Source organism: Athene noctua, chromosome 4 (genome assembly GCF_965140245.1).
Source record: "Athene noctua chromosome 4, bAthNoc1.hap1.1, whole genome shotgun sequence".
Lineage (NCBI taxonomy): Eukaryota > Metazoa > Chordata > Aves > Strigiformes > Strigidae > Athene > Athene noctua.
The window spans coordinates 74,621,677-74,641,441 of NC_134040.1; the positions used below are offsets into that span (position 1 = coordinate 74,621,677).

General features: G+C 42.7%; 1 protein-coding gene across 2 annotated transcripts in view; it reads right to left on the reverse strand.

The window, feature by feature from the left end:
* Positions 1-311: 311 nt before the first annotated feature.
* The window catches only part of SCRG1 (stimulator of chondrogenesis 1), a 33,739-nt gene continuing 14,285 nt past the window's right edge, over positions 312-19,765 (reverse strand). Inside the window, exons 2-4 of one of the 2 annotated variants that reach the window (XM_074905766.1) lie at positions 7,998-15,189; positions 3,187-3,449; positions 312-1,681 (exon numbers count right to left, since the gene is read on the reverse strand). In XM_074905766.1, the coding sequence (XP_074761867.1) occupies positions 1,627-1,681; positions 3,187-3,422 (291 nt within the window). In that variant the 5' untranslated portion in view covers positions 3,423-3,449; positions 7,998-15,189 and the 3' untranslated portion in view covers positions 312-1,626. Of the gene's footprint in view, positions 1,682-3,186; positions 3,910-7,997; positions 15,190-19,765 lie in introns of those variants that run through there. The other variant, XM_074905765.1, reaches the window with a different exon arrangement.

Here is a 19,765-nt window from a genome sequence, read left to right on the forward strand (position 1 = left end):
GCTTATAGAGGCATTTTGCACAAGAGCAGATACCATATGTTTTCTTAGCAGAGCATTGACTTTGGATATTTTGACTGTGGGTTGCCAGATTTATGGGGCTTTTTTTACCCTTAATTGATGATTTGGTAGGAAGCCCAAATGACTCAGGAATAATTACACAAGCCAGACTTAAAAAGCCTGGTGACACAAACTGTTTGTTTAACAGTCGGTAGCCTAAAAATTACTTGGCAAAAATAGTACACACAGATTTACTTGAAACATTTATTATTAGCTATGTATAATCACCCCCTTCCCCCACAATCCAACCCTCGTTTACGAACAGAGGAAGAAAAACAGTCATCATGATATTTTGTACTGCATGTGAAGTCAGTCTGGTAAACCAGTGGTAGCAGTTTTTGTGGTGTAATGGTGTAAGATTATTAGATGAACAGTACACTTTTGAAGTGAAAAAGACTAAATGGTTGCTTCGGTACTACACACCTTCCATGTAACTGAGTAGAGTTTTTATACATAAGGCACGTGAGCCTGGCTTGTTCAGGTGGCTTTCCTTAGATTTATAAAGGGACATACATTTTTTGGTTGTTTTTCTCTTGTACTGTAATGGGTATTGGCAGGTGTTGAGAGGTGACTATCTACAGCCTAGATCATGATATCTCTTAAATGTTAAGATGATTACTTCTAATATTTTGAGATACCTCTGTGTTTACTTCCCTAGCTATTTCCTTACAGGACAACCCTAAAATTCAAAACCCAGCACTTTAAGTTAATTCTGAGATACTGCATTTCAAACAGGATTTTAAAAGCTACTTAAGTGTGGATTTTTATCTTGCCGTAACAGACCTTGCATCAGTCCCATTCTTTTTTAGATGTCTTTCTGAAGAGATATATATATATATACACACTTGTAACTGTTCTAGTAACTGTTCTAGTGGTTTGAAAGCTCAATGTTAAGATTAACTCATTTAAGGTTTTACAGATTGCATAGTTAATGCAGGTGACCAATTAGATATAATTAAGACCCAAATGTGCTTTAGTACTATTAATGTGAATTTTGACTTTTTTTTTTCCCAGTGGAATTTTCAGATATGAAAGGTTAAAGTTCACCTTTTGTATGTGCATGGTTTTTTGTTTAAGATGCCTAAATAGAACATGGGAGCCTGTATGCAGAAGTGCCAGGTACTGAGTAGCTTCAGCTTAGAACAACATTAACTGTGATAGCAATAAAGCAATAGAAAGCTGCCCTTGCAGTAGGTTGCTACAAGTGTCACGTTCTTAACCACATGAAGGCTTAAGCCTGGAGTTCCTTCAAAACTAGTTGAGAATGTTGTGCTGAGTAACGTGACTTAGGCTTTTTGCTAGGAGATGTGTATTATGATGTATTAAGAGCTTGTACAGTCTACACCATTATGGAAATTAAGGCAGCTACCAAATTTGAAAGAACTTCTTACTATTTGAAATTCCAAATAGCTATAAAAGGAAGTTTTTTCTACGGTGTAAAAAGAGGCACTGTCATGTGGTTATACAGGAATTTTTTTTGTTGGAAGGGGTTTTGTTTTTCCCTTTGAAAACATTATTGTGTGCTTGTAGAATGATGTCTCTTGTCTTCACCAGCAGATTCGATGTCCATCACCGACTGTTGCAGGGGATCACAAAAGATATCTTTGGTCCAAAGAAAATATCCCTGAAAGATATTATCAGATATTTAAATAATTAGTTTATCAGAACTTTAACTTGACATGCATTTCCAGTTGTGGATTTTTTTAGTTTATGGCGGGATATATGTGGATTACTGTGTTTGTGGGATGCCCTTCCAGCAATGCAAATACAACTGCAGGTCTGGATGAAGATACTCCATTTCTACCTCTGCTGGCCTGGTTTGGAAGTGATGGTAAAACTCATTGACTGACCAGAGTACCAGGACTCCACCCTGGTATTTTAGCTTTGAGAAAGTAAACTTACCAAATAGATAATATAAAAATAAAGAACTTTGGCATGTGCATGCGTACTGTCTAGCACAATTTGTCCCGAGAGCAGACCTGCAAAGTAGTTGTTCTGTGCCTCAAGACAGTTGAAAGAAGACCTGCTTATGTATTTGTATCAAAGTAAGGGGCTTTATTTGGCTGCTCAAAGGTCGGAGTTTGGAGCTGGAAACCCAAAGTATACTTCAGGGTGAGGACACCGTATCTAGTTTTAGGGAGAGTGAAATATTAAAACCTCATTGAAATCCTGCTCTCAGTTTGAACGTGAGGTTTCTAGCTTTAGAAGTCATTCTCACTTAGCTCAAATCTAGTCCTCTCAGGGAGTGCTGAAAAGTTGCCTTTTATTGGATTTTAGGGGACTTGAGAAACTTGGGTGGTAAGAGGAACACACATAAAAAGCAATTTTTATTTGCCTATGTAATGCCATCACATTTTGGTGTCCCTGAAGGATTAGTAAATTTTGAAGTGTTGATATTTTAAATCTGTATTTCACAAAGTAAAGATGTTGCTAGAAAGCTGAATGAAATAACTCTTAATATGTTTTATCACTTCAAATCAGTATGGGCTGGTGGTGTTTATTAACTCATGTACGTTCTTGCTGTGAAACAACGAAAAAGCTCCGTGTTCAGTGAGAACTTCAGGATTCAGCTTTCTCAGCGGTGCCGGTGAGCCAGAGAAGTGTTGACGTTCTTGAGCTAAATCTTTTCTCTCCCTTTCAGGCACTTGTGCACCTCTGTTTCTCCTGTTTGCTTTCCTACTTTAAACAGCTGAATTTACAGAATCATTTATGCAGCTTACGTATCTGCATTCACCTTGGAATAGCAATACGGTTCTTTACCGTGGAACAGAAATCAAATGGGTTTGTTTATGGTCCTGAAAACACCTTCATTGCAAAGTGCTGTGAATAAGAATTAGATGTAGTTCTCACACTGAGTTTAGATCAAAGAAGAGTCAAAAGCCGAGTGATTTACATGCTAAAGTTCCCTGTAATAGGGGCAATGCAGATGTACAAAATATGCGAAGCATGTCCTAGGTGAGTCTGTGAGAAACAAAAACTGAATACTGGCAGCATATCATGTAATTGGCTATATCTTGATATAATTTCAAGACATCTGTTATTCCTCTTGTGGAAACTGTGAAATGATGGACATATAATGGGTGGTCATGTAGAACTGTGCAAGCATGTATGAAATGAGCATGGTCTTACTTTGGGCAGCAGAGTAATTCATTCAAGTTGCAGTAACAGATCACCTCACAGCCCTTCCCTTCCCAAAAGTGATCTTGCAGACCATCAACGATTTGTCGAAGGTTTGCCGTGCCCTCGGGGATGTTGTGACAGTTGTGGTCTTTGAGGGCCCTCTTGTAACAAGAAGGACGCCGGGAAGGCACCGCAGGGGTACCCAGGAGGATGCTCAGCAGAAGCAGCACCGAGACCATCTTCATTCTTGCGAAGCTTCCTGCAGCAGAGTGCTGAAGAGAAATGAGGTATGTGACACTGGTATTGCTGCTGAACAGGTCTTTTTCCTCAATTTGCTTTCTGGCTTGCATTTTTAGTTTCCTGTGAACTTTTGGAGGTTTGAGCCCGAGAGTTGGAGTTTTTCTCCTAGGAGGTAAATAATATTGCGGCAGAACTGATATTCATTACTTTGTGTACAACCTTGGGAATTCTTTCACTGGGAATTGAGGCTTCCGTTGCTGGCAATTTCGCTGTTTCTTTGGCCTCTCACCTTGAGAAAATTGCTTTGAGCTGGCTGTATTCTCTCGGTAGTGTATCAATTGCTACCAAACCAGGGGAAGATGTTCAGGTGTGTTTCCTTACCTTCCTGGCCATTTTGCTTGTCAAAGCAAGTCACTCACATAAAATTAATAGTATCTTTCCCCTCAAAGCTCTGGGAAAAACTGTCTGCTGATTGAATCCTGTCACAGACTCCTCGAGAAACTGAACTGTTAAACAGCATAGGAGGCTGAAACTCTGCAGTGCTTGCCAAGTGCTGCTGTCCTGGACTGCAGGCTCTGGTATGATACAGCATTACTGAGAATTTTCTCTTTTTTAAAAATCTTTTTTTTGGTATGGCAAACTGCTTAGTTAAGTCTTGCTACAGGACATCATTATGGTTTAATTGGCTTTTTAAACGACAGGATAAATTATCGCTTGCAAAACTCTTGTTGGTGACTAGGCTTTCTGTTATCTGCATGAGCTTGTTTAACATTAGCTCTGCTATTCTGTGCTGCTTTCTACAGAGACCGACTATACCACAAAGCTTTGGATAAGACCCTTGAACTTGCATTCACTTTTAAATTAGCATTTTGAACAATGTTTCAACCTAGACTTTATTAGGCGAGTTTTTCACCTTTCCTCATGCTTGAATGAAAGGGGTCTGATATCTTACTGAATTTAAATAGGATTTCTGCTCTGAGAATTAACCTAAAGCAATGGCCAGCTCTGCCCAGTGAGCTCGCCCTGGGTGTTCCTCCCTGTATCTGTGTTAGCCTCAGGGAAGACTCACTGCCCTTCATCCTGCTGGCACTTAAGAGTCATCCCCGACACTATGATGTTATGGGCGAGCTCTAGTCTTTCTTGGGCAGAATATAGTGCTCTAGAATAAACCAAAAATAACTAGGCATAAGGCACTGTCTGATGAAAGACTATCAAAGGCCACGTTAAGATGCCAGAGCTATTAGCTAGATAAGGAAAAAAAGGGTGTGCTAGCTATAGAAGTCAATTAATAGCATCCCACTTGTTGTTGCTTTGTAAAACTCGAAATCACCAATGAAAAACAGACAATAAGCTATTAAATGTATACATTTACTGTATTTTCTAGTAATTTTTCCTGGGTAGATATATCACCACCATAGCTATCTTGCTGATCTTCCATTTCTTCAGCCAGTGAATGACATCCTAGAGACTATAAGAAAATTGGAGAGTTTGCATTTGTGTTAGGGATAAAATACTACACCTTAATGCTCTTGGATTATATTTTTCCATAAGATTTTGTGCAAGCTTGTTTTTTGAACATCAGTAGCCAATAAAATATTAAGAAGTAGTCAATATATTAAAGAACATGACTGAAGAGAAAATAAACTCCTGTGTATTTTTTAACTTCTGTGGTAGAAGCAAAATTCATTGAATGATTCTTTTTAGTTTCCATGAACTTGTATATGAACTTTTGAGTAGGAGACTCCTATAAACTACTAATAATGGAGCCTTGGGGATCTATTTTTTAATTACCTTAGAGTGCAGTATTAAATAACATTCTGTCTTTATTAGTTTTAGACCTCAAAACTACTTCTCAAATAAAGTAAACATTGTTCTAACTTTGCCTGATGTTGGTTTTTTAGACTTGAGTAAAGAATCTGTATTATTATAATAATGGTTTTATTTTGGAGGAGTATAAACACTGCAGTTATGAGGGTTCTGCTCAGAGAAGTCTAATACTTAAAAAGAACAAGTTTGTTTATACTATACCTTGATAAATGCCAATGTCAAGAAGTACATTTTAACATTCTTCTGTTCAAATAATTGGGCTTAATTATTTAAGTATTTAATGGAAGAAAATTTCCATGAAATAAAAAATTTAGGAAGCAGGGAGTTTATGCCTGTTTTACCTGTGATTGGATTGTTCTGTGAATTCTTCTTCTGAGGATAAGGCATTCATGATATCTTTCTCTTGTGTATTTTTTTTTTTATTCCTAATAATTTGGGTGATCTTTCCTTACCTGAAGTTCAGCTGGAATGCTCATTTGAATCTGTTGCCAGCTGCCTGTCAGCTCAAAATTTGTAGGAACTCATTCTGTCCTGAAAACGGGCAGATTTTCTATAGACTGTCAAATTGCTGGATTCAAAAATCATAACCTACAACTTAAGGTAACTTGCTACTTGTTTCGGAACGTGGCAGGATATTGCTGTAGTGCATCATCGAGAGGGTTTATATAGGTGACTGCCAAAATCAGTATTAGTGAAGTCAATATGCTGGTGAGCTATGATAGACAGCTTTGCTAACAGTCAGTTATGCATCTTACCAATGCTTGGCATTGTTGTTATTCAGTAAAAAAATATTTATTTTATTTCTGCTTACATATTTTCTATGGCTTTTTTTTCAGATCATAAACAATAGGAAACTTTTAGCCAAAAGACCTTTCTTCAAAAGCTTCTTTCCTGTGAGAGAAAGGTCCCGATTTGCAGATGAAAGATTGCTAAGGACCTGAAATGTTTCATCAGCTCCCTGCGTGGGATTGATGCTGATAAACTCAACAGACCTTTCAGATGCAGCATCTTTTTCTGACAAACTGCTACAACTTCTTTTCCTGGTTACGGTTGCACATATGATGGAATGTCACTGACTGCCTAGGTAAAGAACTGAGCTAGTATGTGCATATTTATTTCAAAATGTATGTCAGAGATCTCATCTGCTTTTGCAAACCACAGACACTGTCTTTTCTCATAAAACAAACCAGGGAAATGTGATGAACAAATCCAGTTACTAAGGTGACTCAAAGACTCATTGCCAGCAAGCACCCTCTTACATTTCTTTATTTTATAAAACCTTCTGAAAAGGTAGCCATACAAATCATAAGCCTGAACAGGTTGTTCTATCAAGATCATATAATTTGAAATTGTAGCATGAGTAAAGCCATCTAAAAATACTTAAAACAAGCTCCTAGCATTTGCGTAAGTTCTTTTCAATGGATTACTTTGACGTGGTATAAGTAAAGTTTGGGACCAAGCGCAGCTGGAAATACAAGCGCTTTGAAATAATTTGGAGTTTTGTCTAAAGGAAAACAGCTGGTTTGGGAATATGGATGGTGAGTCAGGAATCAGTGCTAACCCTGCTTGTTCAGCTGAGTGTTTGAATTACCCTGCCAGGCAATTCAGCACCACGTAGCCTTTTTATCTGCTAGATGCGGAGGTAGGCAGAAAAGACCAAAGAGAAAAAACAAAGTCTCAGCCTCCTTGCCCAAGAACAACAGGGTAATATTTCATGAGAAGTGATGCCCTTTATAGGTCACATGGTATTAGTAGGATCTCAGGTGTTAGAAACAGGTGACGGAAATAGGGCAAACTGAGAAATGGCACAAAATTTCTGCACCTCTAGAGATCCTCCATGTTTGGGAAAAGATAAACATTTGCAATTTGGTCTATCAACCAATAAATATACCCTTCAGAGTTAAGCAGGCTGCATCTCCAGTTGCCTAATGTTGAAAACAAGGAATACAGTAACTGGTACACTTCTGGTGTGTGATCTTTTCCAGTATGTCCAATGGCATGTGCTAGGTTAACAAGTTGCACTTGAAACAAATTTTATATTTGCTTCTTAATGTACATGGAGTTCAAGAGCTAAAAATATCTATTTAAAATAAAATATCTTTTATTGTTTGTCAAATTTTCATTTCAGAAACACCTGTAAAATACTGAGCTAAGCATTTACTATTTACCATGTAATACTTAGGTTTATTAGTGCATTCCGAAGAAACCATTACACAAGAGCTGCACAACTGATAGTATGATGAAGAATTTTTTTCCATTAAAAAAAAAATATCTTTTAAACCTATTTTGTTTGAACAGTTGGTGCATTGTAAGGACAGCAGCTATTCCACTAAGGATGAATTCAGTGAATTACTGCTTTGTAATTACCATCAATACCATGATTCTTTCCAGAAATTGAGTTCTCATTAAACCCCATTTATTTTGCTTAAAGACAGCAATTCATTGTGAACACACCTCTCTCCATATTCACCAATTTTGCAATCGTATTGACCACTGGAAGGCAATACAGTATGTTTAATGACTTTGGATGTTAATATGTAGCATCCAGCTTTGAAAAAGAACAAGATAGTAAAAGAATTATCTTTAGCTGGATCATATCTGTGCATATGTCTTGAATAGCATCTTTTGCCTACAATATATCTTCTTCTCCCAAATCTTCTTCTGCATGTTCCCATATATATTTCTAATTCTGTACTCCATAACTAGTATCAGCAGAACAAGTGCACAAGGATAATTTCAGGAGTAAGACATACCTTTCTTTTCTGCTTCACTCCCTTCTGCTTTCTTGGCAGCTGTATCTTTTTAGATGTACCCAGAGAGATCGAGAGCTATCGGGGATGAGAAGAGGGAGGGCTGACGGGAGTTTCTGTATAAACAGCCCTTTGTTTTTCTTGACTTCTGCCTGTGACTGACATGCTCTGCTCTCCACAAGGGGCCAGAGGCTGGGCTTCAAGAACTACCTCTTTCAGTCACTGCCAACCTAGACAGGGGCGGGAGGGGGGGAATTGAATTTATCCTTTCCAGCCCGCAACTATTAGTTCATCTAGGATCTAGATGAGAAAGCCTCTCCTCAGCAAAGCATAACATCCAGAACAGGGGAAGAGGAAACACCCCATGGGATGGGATACCTGTGTCTTGCTGTGGAACATGAGCAGTAGGCAGGACCGGGGTCCCAGCATCACACAGACAGAAGAACATGGTTGCTGGGCAGACACCTCATTTTGCATTGGGTGAAGAAGAGCAGACCTAAGCGACAATCTCATGCAACACTTTATTTCCTGACTTTGTGGTTCTTTCAGTTTTTTGAAACTGAAATAATAAAAATCCTGGAATTACTTTAACCAGACTGCTAGCACAGCATATTCAATGATGCCATGCATTGAGTTCCTTGCTGACCATTTAATCAGAAGGTAAAACATTACATTGAACAGTATTTTAGAGGAAGTTATTTTAGACTAAAATAGCTAATCAAATTATCTGGTACCATAAAAACCACATAACAAGATTCTTATGTAGAAGTATTATGTATTAATGAGAAAATAATCTTGAGGGTGAAGTGTCTGCCCTCATATTTCTGTTTCAGTTTGGCCCTCATTCTATTATGGCCATCCTGGATCTATTTTGTGATGTGAATAGAAGTATGATTGCACCTTAGCTGTTGAGCTGTTATTCTTACATTTACTAGCCTGCGTTGTTTTGATTATTGTGTTGCTTTGTAGGAGTTTGGTTTTCTCTATCTTTTGGGCTGCTTCTAGTACAGATGTTTGTTAGGAGTACAAAAAGGTGTCTCTGCTCAGCTGACTCAGTTTACAATTTAATGTCTTGGTGCTTGTTTGATTTGATTGAAATAAAAACTGATTTGATGAACTAGAAATGAACTAGAGCCTCTGTAAGAAGTGCGTGTCCCAACATTTGCTGCCTCAGCGGGGAGAGTAGGCAGAGGGCATAGATGCTTAGAAGCAAACTTCTTGAAACTGAGCTTGCCTACTCGTAGTGTTCCCCCTCTCTGCTGGAGATGAGCAGCTGGGACAGCAGAGAGCAGGATACAAAGTTGTACTTCTGCCTCTAATTAAATGCAGGCAGGATGGTTTTTTGGACGTGGCAACTGAAAAGGGGAGGGAGGAGGTAGCTGCAGGCAGCTGCTGTCAGAACAGGACATCCCTGTCTTTTCAGGGTGACAAAATGTCTGGTCCTGCCTCTGCTTTTCTACAGAAATTCGTTTCTGGTGCGGATCCTGGCCACAGTGGTCCATGCCTTAAATGAGATTACCCTGATGCCTCTGGGAGTACGTGGTGTTCCAGGGCAGCACTTTACTGTGGGAGGAGGCTGAGAACCTGCTCTGGATGGACATCAGCAGGGGACTGGCTTATAAGCAGGGATGAAACTTGGAGGAGGAAATGAGAGTGTGTTGTGCTGATGCTCTGAATTTGGATGCCTTTTTAGTTAATTGCAAGTAAATGTTGATATTAATAATTTGAAGTTTTAATCAGAAGAGGTAATAGAAGTGTATTAGCATTATTCCCTTGCTGCCCATTTAAGTTCCCTTGTGTTTTCCAGGGAGTAGCTGTGTTTCCAGACCATGTTTTGAGACTCCTGTTTGGACAGCAGTCCAGTGAATTGATAGTTTTGTTTATAAAGTGAAGTGTGTGAGGGATAGTTTTCTTCAGGGAACGTCCTGCTGCATTTTGAGAAAAGACTAACAAAGCTGGGTTTTGCTGGTAATTTTTTTCCTCTCCCTTCATAGTTCCATGTATGATGTTTTCAGTTTTCACTGAAAAAAAAAAAATTTGGGAACAGAAGGATATTTTCTCCCTCATGATGCAGCTTCAGAGACGAGACTGTGAAGCAAATTGGGATTTGGAGGAAGCAAAAGTTTTCAGGAATTTCGGCAGGGAAATGCAACCCAAGAGGAGGTAGGAGAAGGCTGCTGTAGGAGCGACTCTTAGAGGTGTGAAAAGCAAGGTAGTTTATAGGAAAATGCATTGAAGGGCAGGGGAGCTTGCGATGGGAGAGAGCAAAGTGCAAAGCAGTACTTCAGGTCTTGCCTCCTTTCTCCTTCTCCACTTTGCCCCTTTGCCCCATTGCCCTGAATATCTGTTTCTCTACTGACTCGGTCTCCAGCCCTTTCTTTATTTTCGGTTTCCTTCTGTCTTTTTGCTCTAGTACCATGTCCCCAGCGGGCTCGACAGCCGGTGTCTGGCGCAGGCTGGCGGGCTGCCAGCGGTGGCAGAGGGGTATTGAATATCGCACAGGCTTTTTTGTTCCCCACCATGGCATCTGGGAGCTGAAGGAGAACCATAAAGAATTCTTGCTTTTTCACGCGCCTTTATCTGTGTAGAGATGGTAATCAAGAATCACATTCAGCAACTGATATTTAATGAGACCCTGTTTTAGATGTATACGTATCCTTGTTCCTGTCTGAAGATGTATGGCAATATTAGAGGTAAGATGCAAAGTAGAGCTGCTTGCTTTTTTTTTTTTTTTTTTTTTTTTCCCCCTGCCCCGGGCTGGAGCTGTTGGAGCCAGCAGGAAGTGATGGCCCATAAGGAGGCAGTGGCAGATGGAGGCAGGAGGGGGTGGTGACAAGGTAGCAGCAGCAATCCATAGGAGAGAAGTAGTTTTCAAAGGAGAATGGCCCCTGGTAGGGGGAGAAAGAAGAAAGAAAAGGCAGCACTAAAATTCAGCTGCAAAAGCATGGCTGCCTCTGACATACAGCATTAACTCTACACTAAATTTGTGTCATGTGCCCTGGGAAAATAATCTTTTTCATTTTTTTTTTTAAGGACTCAGCATTCTAAATGTGCTTTGTATTTTTAACATGAGCAACACAGGTTTAGCTTTTCTCTGTAAACAAAAATCACTTTGCATCTTATTGTATCCTTGATATCAACACAGCTCTTTGCAGGCTGACAGTGAGAAATACCAATTCTTCTTCACTCACATGAAATCTTTTTAAAAAAATACCATTTAACCTATGAGTCAGCCAGCTCATTAATATGTAGAGTTTGTGAGGAGATCTATAAGGAACCTCAGAACCTGATTTTGACAGATGATGAAGTCTAAAACCTGTACTTTAAGATCATAAAGAAATGTAAGTATTGTAGGGATGCATAAAGACCTCAGACTTAATGCCAACAGTAATGACAGTGCCAGCACAGCTAAGATGTTTGCTGCTGTCATCATTTGTTACGGGATCACAGTGGGTAGGGTGCCTTGGAGTCAATCTTCAGCGCAATGGATTTTGAAGCAAAGATAAAAATCTTATATGCTCATTTTGCAAATACTCACATGTGTAAAACAAATGTAGCTCACATTGCACCCCTCACATCAGGCTTTTCATCACTCAGCATCTATAATGTCAGTCAGAAAAAGCATTTGCAAACAGTTTTTTGTGCTTTTACTTTGTGTAAGTTTAATTTTGTGTCCTTTGTTCTGTTGATGATGATTTTTAGAAAATATCTGTGCTGTTAAATGCTCTGTTGCCTTTGCAATTCCTGCATCTCATAGTACCTGCATTAGCTTGGGAGGTTCATCTGAGTTTTCTGGAACACTGTTTGTCATTTGTTCTGAAGCAATCAGGGGTATGGTAGTTCTTGTTTGTGCAACATTTCTTCTCTCTCTTGCCTTTATTGTTGGTTGCTGCTTTACTTCCAGCAGCTGTTCTCAGTGGAGTCCCAGAGCCCCTGTGTTTCCTCTCTCTCAGATTTTTGGCTTCCTAGTTTTGCTGTTAGCTTTCTCAACTTTTTCTGCAGGCTGCAATCTGTGCTTGGTTAAAATATGCAATGCAAAGTACTGGGCTAATCAAAGGCATCTTTTAGTGTATTTCCTCAGATCAGTGGTCTGTTGGCATACTCAGGCTGCTGATGCTTTTCTGTAACAGGAAGGCAGAGAGGATGCAATATATTCAAAACCTGCTGATGCTATGAACTGTCAATTCCAGACAGGCCAAATGAGTTGATGTTGTAAATGTGTATGTATAAAATCTGCTGTCTCAGTCTGGCAAATGAATCTAAATATATTATGGAAAAATTACTCTAAATTGGGAAACTATTCCCAGGTACCAGCCATCAAAGTTACTGTTTATCTGATACCTAGAATCCATGCCTGGTCTGATTGTGCATTCAGAATGTTATGGGGTTTTGTTTGGGGTTTTTTTTATTGCTTTGCTAGGAATTGTCTATTGATACTTAAAGACGCCTGGCCTTGAGGGTGTGGAGCATTCTACAGCTGCTGAAGTTGTTTGGTGCCAGGAGTCTGATAGAAAACTGAGATACCCTTGCCTCTATCACCTGAGATAATTTCTCTGTAATTAAAGAAAAAAAAAAAAATCACAGAATCATACAATGGTTTAGGTTGGAAGGGACCTTAAAGATCATCTAGTTCCAACCCCCCTGCCATGGGCAGGTACACCCTCCACTAGCCCAGGTTGCTCAAAGCCCCGTCCAACCTGGCCTTGAACACTGCCAGGGAGGGGGCAGCCACAACCTCTCTGGACAACCTGTGCCAGTGTCTCACCACCCTCACAGTAAAGAATTTCTTCCTTCTATCTAATCTAAATCTACCCTCTTTCAGTTTAAAACTGTTACCCCTTGTCCTATTACTACACTCCTGGTAAAGGGTCCTTCCCCAGCTTTCCTGTAGGCCCCTTTAAGTACTAGAAAGCTGCTATAAGATCTCTCTGGAGCCTCCTCTTTTCCAGGCTCAACAACCTCAACTCTCTCAGCCTGCCCTTGTAAGGAAGGTGCTTCAGTCCCCTGATCGTCTTTGTGGCTCTCCTCTGGACCTGCTCCAACAGGTCGATGTCCTTTTGTCCAGGTTTTGCTTGGGATGGAGTTAATTTTTCTTCTTGGTAGCTAGAATAGTGCTGTGCTTTGGATTCAGTATGGGATTTGGTATGAGAGGAATGTTGATAATACACTGATGTTTTCAGCTGCTGCTAAGAAATCAAGGATTTTCCAACTCCCCATGTCCTGCCCATGTGAAGGTGTACAAGAAGCTGGAAAGGAGCAGAGCCAAAGCAAGAGACCCAAACTGACCAATGAAATATTCCATATCGTACAATGTCATGCTCAGTATATAAAGGAGGGTCAGCCAGGAAGGGAGAGTTTCTCACTTACCGGATCACTGTTTTGGGATCTTGTTTTTTTAGAATTGCTAGCTGGGAACAGACTGGGTATCTGTTGGCAGATGGTGAGCAATCTCATTGTGCATGACATGTTTGTACTTTCTGCTATTGTTATTGTTTTATTTTTTCAATTACTAAACTGTTTTTATCTCAAGCTATAAGTGTCCCTTTACCCTCTAATTTTTTCCCCCATCCCTCAGGTAGAGGAGGGTGAGCAAGCAGCTGTGTGCTGTTTGACTGTTGGCTGAGTTTAAACCGTGACACCACCTTATTTTGGGGCCCCAGAGCTGGACAAAGTGCTCCAAGCAGGGTCACCCAAGAGTGGAGTAGAGGGGAGAATCATCTCCCTTTACTTGCTGGCCACACTTCTCTTGATGCAGCCCAGGATACAGTTGGCTTTCTGGGCTGTGAGTGCACATTGCTGGCTCATAGAGAGTTTTCCACCCACTACTCCCAAGTCCTCCTCCGCAGGGCTGCTCTCAATCCACTCCTCACTCAGCCTGTATATGTGCTTGGGATTGCCCTGACCCATGTGCAGGACCTTGCACTTTGCCTTTTTAAACTTCATGAGGTTTGCAGGGTCCCACCTCTCAAGCCTGTCAGGGTCCCTCGGGATGACATCCCTTCCCTCCAGTGTGTCAACTGCACCACACAGCTTGGTGCCATTGGCAAACTTGCTGAGGGTGCACTCAATGCCACTGTCCATGTCACCAACAAAGATGTTAAGCAGCACTGGTCTCAGTACTGACCCCTGAGGAGTGCCACTCATTGCTGCTCTCTGCTTGGACATCAAACTGTTGACCACAACTGGGTGTGACTATCCAGCCAATTCCTTATCCACCAAGTGGTCCATCCATCAAATCCATGTCTCTCCAATTTGAACACAAGGATGTCGTGTGGGACAGTGTCAAAAGCTTTGCACAAGTCCAGGTAGATGACATCAGTTGCTCTTTACTTACCCACCAATGCTGTAATTGTCAGGCACAATTTGCCCTTAGTGAAGCCATGCTGGCTGTCACCAATAATGTCCTTATTGCCCACGTGTCCTAGCATAGTTTCCAGGAGGATCTGCTCCATGATCTTACTGGGCACAGAAGTGAGACTTACTGGCCTATAGTTCCCCAGGTCATTTTTATTTCTCTTCTTAAAAATGGGGGTTATTTCTTCCCATTTCCAGTCAGCAGGAACTTTGCCAGACTGCCCCAACTTCTCGAATATGGTGGATGATGGCTTAGCCACTTCATCTGCCAGTTCCCTCAGGACCTGTGGATGCATCTCATCAGGTCTCATGGGGTTGTGCACCTTCAGGTTTCTTAGATGGTCTCAAAACTGATCTACAGGGGGCAGTTCATTCTTCCATTCCCCACTTTTACCTTCTGCATCTTGGGCTGTGTGGCTGGAGCCCTTGCTGGTGAAGGCTGAGGCAAAAATGTCATTGCATACCTCAGCCTTCTCCATATCCTAGGTGACCAAGTCACCCTTTTCCTTCCAAAGATAGACCCCATTTTCCCTAGTCTTATTTTTATCACTGATATACCTGTAAAAGCTTTTTTTGTTGCCCTTGATGTCCCTGGCCAGATTTAGTTCTATCAGGGCTTTGGCCTTCCTAACCTGATCCCCGGCTGCTCAGATAATTTCTCTGTACTCCTCGCAGGCTCTGTCCTGATTTCCACCCTCTGTAGGTTTCCTTTTTGTGTTTGAGTTTGTCCAAGAGCAATTTATTCATCCATGCAGGCCTTCTGGCGGACCTTCCAGACTTCCTCTTTGTTGGGATGCATCCCTCCTGAGCTTGGAGGTGGTGATCCTTGAATACCGTGATCCTTGAAAATCAAAAAGCAAAACAAAAAAAATGAAGTTATGTTAATTATAAGGTCTGACTTAGTTTTCCTTAATCATCACCATTAAAAACATTACAGATATTGCTGTGACTCTTGAAGTCCTTGACCACACCACTGCCTTTTGCATGTTACAGGGTAGCTCTGACCCTACACAAGGCTGCTTGCTAGGTGCTCAGCTGTGGGGTGTTGCAGACAGACTGTAAAGGCTTGTCTAGCTCTCAGACATTTATTTACCCTTGCTGCTCATCCATGTGGTCGCCAACAGTAAAGGCAGCTGAGACCTGCAAAGTATTCAGTGTGACTGTGTGGGGCAAAAGCGTCCTTGCCAACAGGCGGGTGTCCTGGGTTGCAGTGTATTCTATTAGCATCCTCATGAGCTGTCGAAATCAGGTGGGGCAGTGTTTCTTTGCTTCCCCCCGCCCCCCCAGACTATCTTTCTGCTAATGGCCCATCAATGCCATGCAGCATGACTCATTATCCCATTGTGAGATGCTCCACCCAGAGGGAGCAAACCAGCATTCCATCCTGGATATAACCTGAGATTCTGAATACCAGAGAGGCTCTCTTTTCCGCGGGATTTCCAGAGGACAGGAGCTACTTAGCCACCACTGGACTTTTCTGAGGAAGAGCAGATCTCTTTTTTTTCTACAGAATCACTGCTTTGGGGGGACTGCAGCCACCGTTCTACCAGACTGCTGCCACCACCCTGATTAACAGGGTGTCAGGTTGTATCCTGACTCTGTTAGTTTAACTCAGTGTTATCTGCCTTTATATTTTTTTTTTCTCCTTATTAAATTGTTATTCTGACTTGGTGTCTCCCACTGGTTTGTTTTCAAACTAGCACATATTTTGGCGCCCAACGAGGGCCTGGCTGTTGAGAAAAGTCAGAATTCCAATTTTGTATGGTAAAAGCCACCTACTCGCTATGATGTTCAACATGCTTACCTGGGTCTTGTATCTAGCTCTCTACATTTTTCCGCACATGGGGAACTATCTGCCGATTTTAATACTCCTGTGTAGACCAGGGTATGGTATAAAATTGGCTTTATTAGTCTACTATGCCTACTGCATGATAACCTCCAAGACAGTGAACATAATTCGGAATATATACTCAACTTTGTCTGCATGTTCTACTTTAGGCTACTAAATCTGGGGCCTCAACAATCATACCCATACCCTGGGGGGAGGATTAAAGAATGTTCTTTTCCAGCTTTTCAGGCCGAACACAGCAGTTTTTGGAAATACTGAGTTCTCTGTGGATGTTAAGGATGGCATAATCTTCTTGTCAGTTCTTTTTTCTTTTTTCTCTATGACCTGCACTGTGTACACCATGCTTAGGATCAGAGCTATGGCACAGCATCCTCAGGATGAGAGGGAAAAAAAGAGCAGAGCAACAAGCACCATGTCTACACAGACCGTCACAGAGGAGAAAGAAACCAGATGCAAGACAACAGCATCCATGTCTACGCAGACTGACACAGAGGAGGGAAAAACCAAAGGCGCTGAAAGCATCTCTACACAAACCGTCACTGAACCAGAACAGCCTAAACCGATTGCAGTTGCCCCCGTGCAGAAGAAGAAATCAAAAAGCAAATCAGTCCGCATAGTGACTGACGAGGATGCAGCAGGACCTTTGCACCCAGCAGAAGAGGCAGAGCCGGAGATCATCACTTGGTCGCTGTCTCTGGGTGAGCTGCGTGACTTGCGGAGGGAATTCACCCGCCAGACAAACGAGTCTATCCTGGCCTGGCTGCTCCGCATCTGGGACACTGCAGCCAATGACACCATTCTGGATGGAAGTGAGGCCAGGCAGCTGGGATCTCTGTCCCGGGATGTGGTCATTGACCAGGGGATCGGGAGAACCCAAGAAACCCTCAGCCTCTGGCAGCGACTGCTGACAAGTGTAAGGGACAGGTACCTTTGTAAAGAAGACCTCCAGGTGCACCAAGGGAAATGGAGCGCAATGGAACAAGGTATCCGGTGCCTGAGGGAATTGGCTGTGCTGGAAATAATTTTCTCAGAAGATGAGAGATTTCCTAAGAGCCCAGATGGTGTCCAGTGCACGTCACAGATGTGGTTGAGGTTCGCACGCCTTGGACCAGAGGTGTACTCCCGTTACCTGGCAACGCTGCAATGGAGGGAAGGCGAGGACAGGGTGGGCGTCTTGGTCAACAAACTGAGAATTTACGAGGACACTGTCACCGCCCCGTTTTGCACCCATGTCTCCTCCGAAGAAACAAGGCTGGCTGAGCAAGTCCGAAGCTTGATTGAAGAGGGCCATCAGAAACTGGAAAAGGAACTCAAGGAAGAGATTTACCACATCTCGCCAGAACCAACAAGAGTCTCTGCCATTAGGAGCAGGTGTCCCCCAATCAGGGAGAGAGGATACACCCCACAAGGTAATCTCTGGTTTTTCCTTCAGGAACATGGAGAAGACATGAGTAAGTGGAATGGAAAACCCACCTCCTCTTTAGCAGCCCGGGTACGTGAACTAAAAAGAGGGACAACTACCACAAGAAGCTCATCTAGAGTCAACACTGCTCCAGTCTCTCGCACACAGAATTCCAGACGGTATAGGGACGATAATATGACCAATCCTCTTGAAGGGACCTCAGGAGCATATTCACCGGAGGGAAGCAACATGTACCATGACCAGGAATAGAGGGGCCCTGCCTCTAGCCAGGTGGAGGTAAGGGATAATCGGATCTTTTGGACTGTGTGAATTCGATGGCCTGGCACATCTGACCACAAAAATACACAGCTTTGGTTGACACTGGTGCTCAATGTACTCTGATACCATCAAGGTATGTGGGAGCAGAACCAATTTCTATTTCTGGGGTAACAGGAGGATCCCAGCAGCTGACTGTACTGGAAGCTGAAGTGAGTTTAACTGGGAATGAGTGGCAGAAACACCCCATTGTGACTGGCCCAGAGGCTCCGTGCATTCTCGGCATAGACTATCTCAGAAATGGATATTTCAAAGACCCAAAAGGACATCGTTGGGCTTTTGGGGTAGCTGCTGTGGAGACAGAAGATATCAGACAACTGAATACATTGCCTGGCCTCTCAGATGACCCCTCTGCCGTGGGACTGCTAAGAGTTGAAGAACAACAGGTGCCAATCGCCCCAGCAACAGTGCACTGTCGGCAATACCGTACCAACAGAGACTCTCTGGTTCCCGTCCATGAGATGATTCGTAAACTGGAGAGCCAAGGGGTGGTCAACAAGGCCCGTTCACCTTTCAACAGCCCTATATGGCCTGTGTGTAAGTCCAGTGGAGAATGGAGACTGACGGTGGATTACCGTGGCCTGAATGAGGTCACGCCACCATTGAGCGCTGCCGTGCCAGACATGTTGGAACTTCAGTACGAGCTGGAGTCCAAAGCAGCAAAGTGGTACTCCACTGTTGACATTGCCAATGCCTTCTTCTCCATTCCTTTGGCAGCAGAATGCAGGCCCCAGTTTTCTTTCACCTGGAGGGGTGTGCAATACACCTGGAACCGACTGCCCCAGGGGTGGAAGCACAGTCCCACCATTTGCCATGGACTGATCCAGACTGCACTGGAAAAGGGTGAGGCTCCAGAACATCTGCAATACATCGACGACATCGTCATGTGGGGAAACACAGCAAAGGAAGTATTTGAGAAAGGACAGAGAATCATCCAGATTCTCCTGGAAGCTGGCTTTGCCATCAAAAGGAGCAAAGTCAAGGGACCTGCCTGAGAGATCCAGTTCCTGGGAGTAAAGTGGCAAGATGGACGACATCAGATTCCCACTGAGGTCATCAATAAGGTCACTGCAATGTCTCCACCAACCAGCAAGAAGGAAACACAAGCTTTCCTAGGCGCCATAGGTTTTTGGAGAATGCACATTCCTGAGTACAGCCAGATCGTGAGCCCTCTCTACCTGGTTACCCGCAAGAAGAACGATTTCCACTGGGGCCCTGAACAGCAGCAAGCCTTCGCTCAGATCAAGCAGGAAATTGCTCATGCAGTAGCCCTTGGCCCAGTCAGGACAGGACCAGAGGTGAAGAACGTGCTCTACTCTGCAGCCGGAAACAATGGTCCGTCCTGGAGCCTCTGGCAGAAGGTGCCTGGTGAGACTCAGTGTCGACCACTGGAATTCTGGAGCCGAAGCTACAGAGGGTCTGAAGCCAACTACACTCCCACAGAGAAGGAAATCTTGGCCGCCTATGAAGGAGTTCAAGCTGCCTCAGAGGTAATCGGCAGAGAGGCACAACTCCTCCTGGCACCCCGACTACCGGTGCTGGGTTGGGTGTTCAAGGGAAAGGTTCCTTGCACGCATCATGCCACTGACACCACATGGAGCAGATGGATTGCTCTCATCACACAGTGTGCCCGTATTGGAAACCCGAATCGCCCTGGGATTCTGGAAATTATAACGAACTGGCCTGAAGGTGAGACTTTTGGATTATCTTCTGAAGAAGAAGAGCAAGTGACTCGTGCTGAGGAAGCCCCACCATATAATGAGCCACCAGAGACTAAAAGACGCTACACCCTCTTCACTGATGGTTCCTGCCGAATTGTAGGCGCTAACC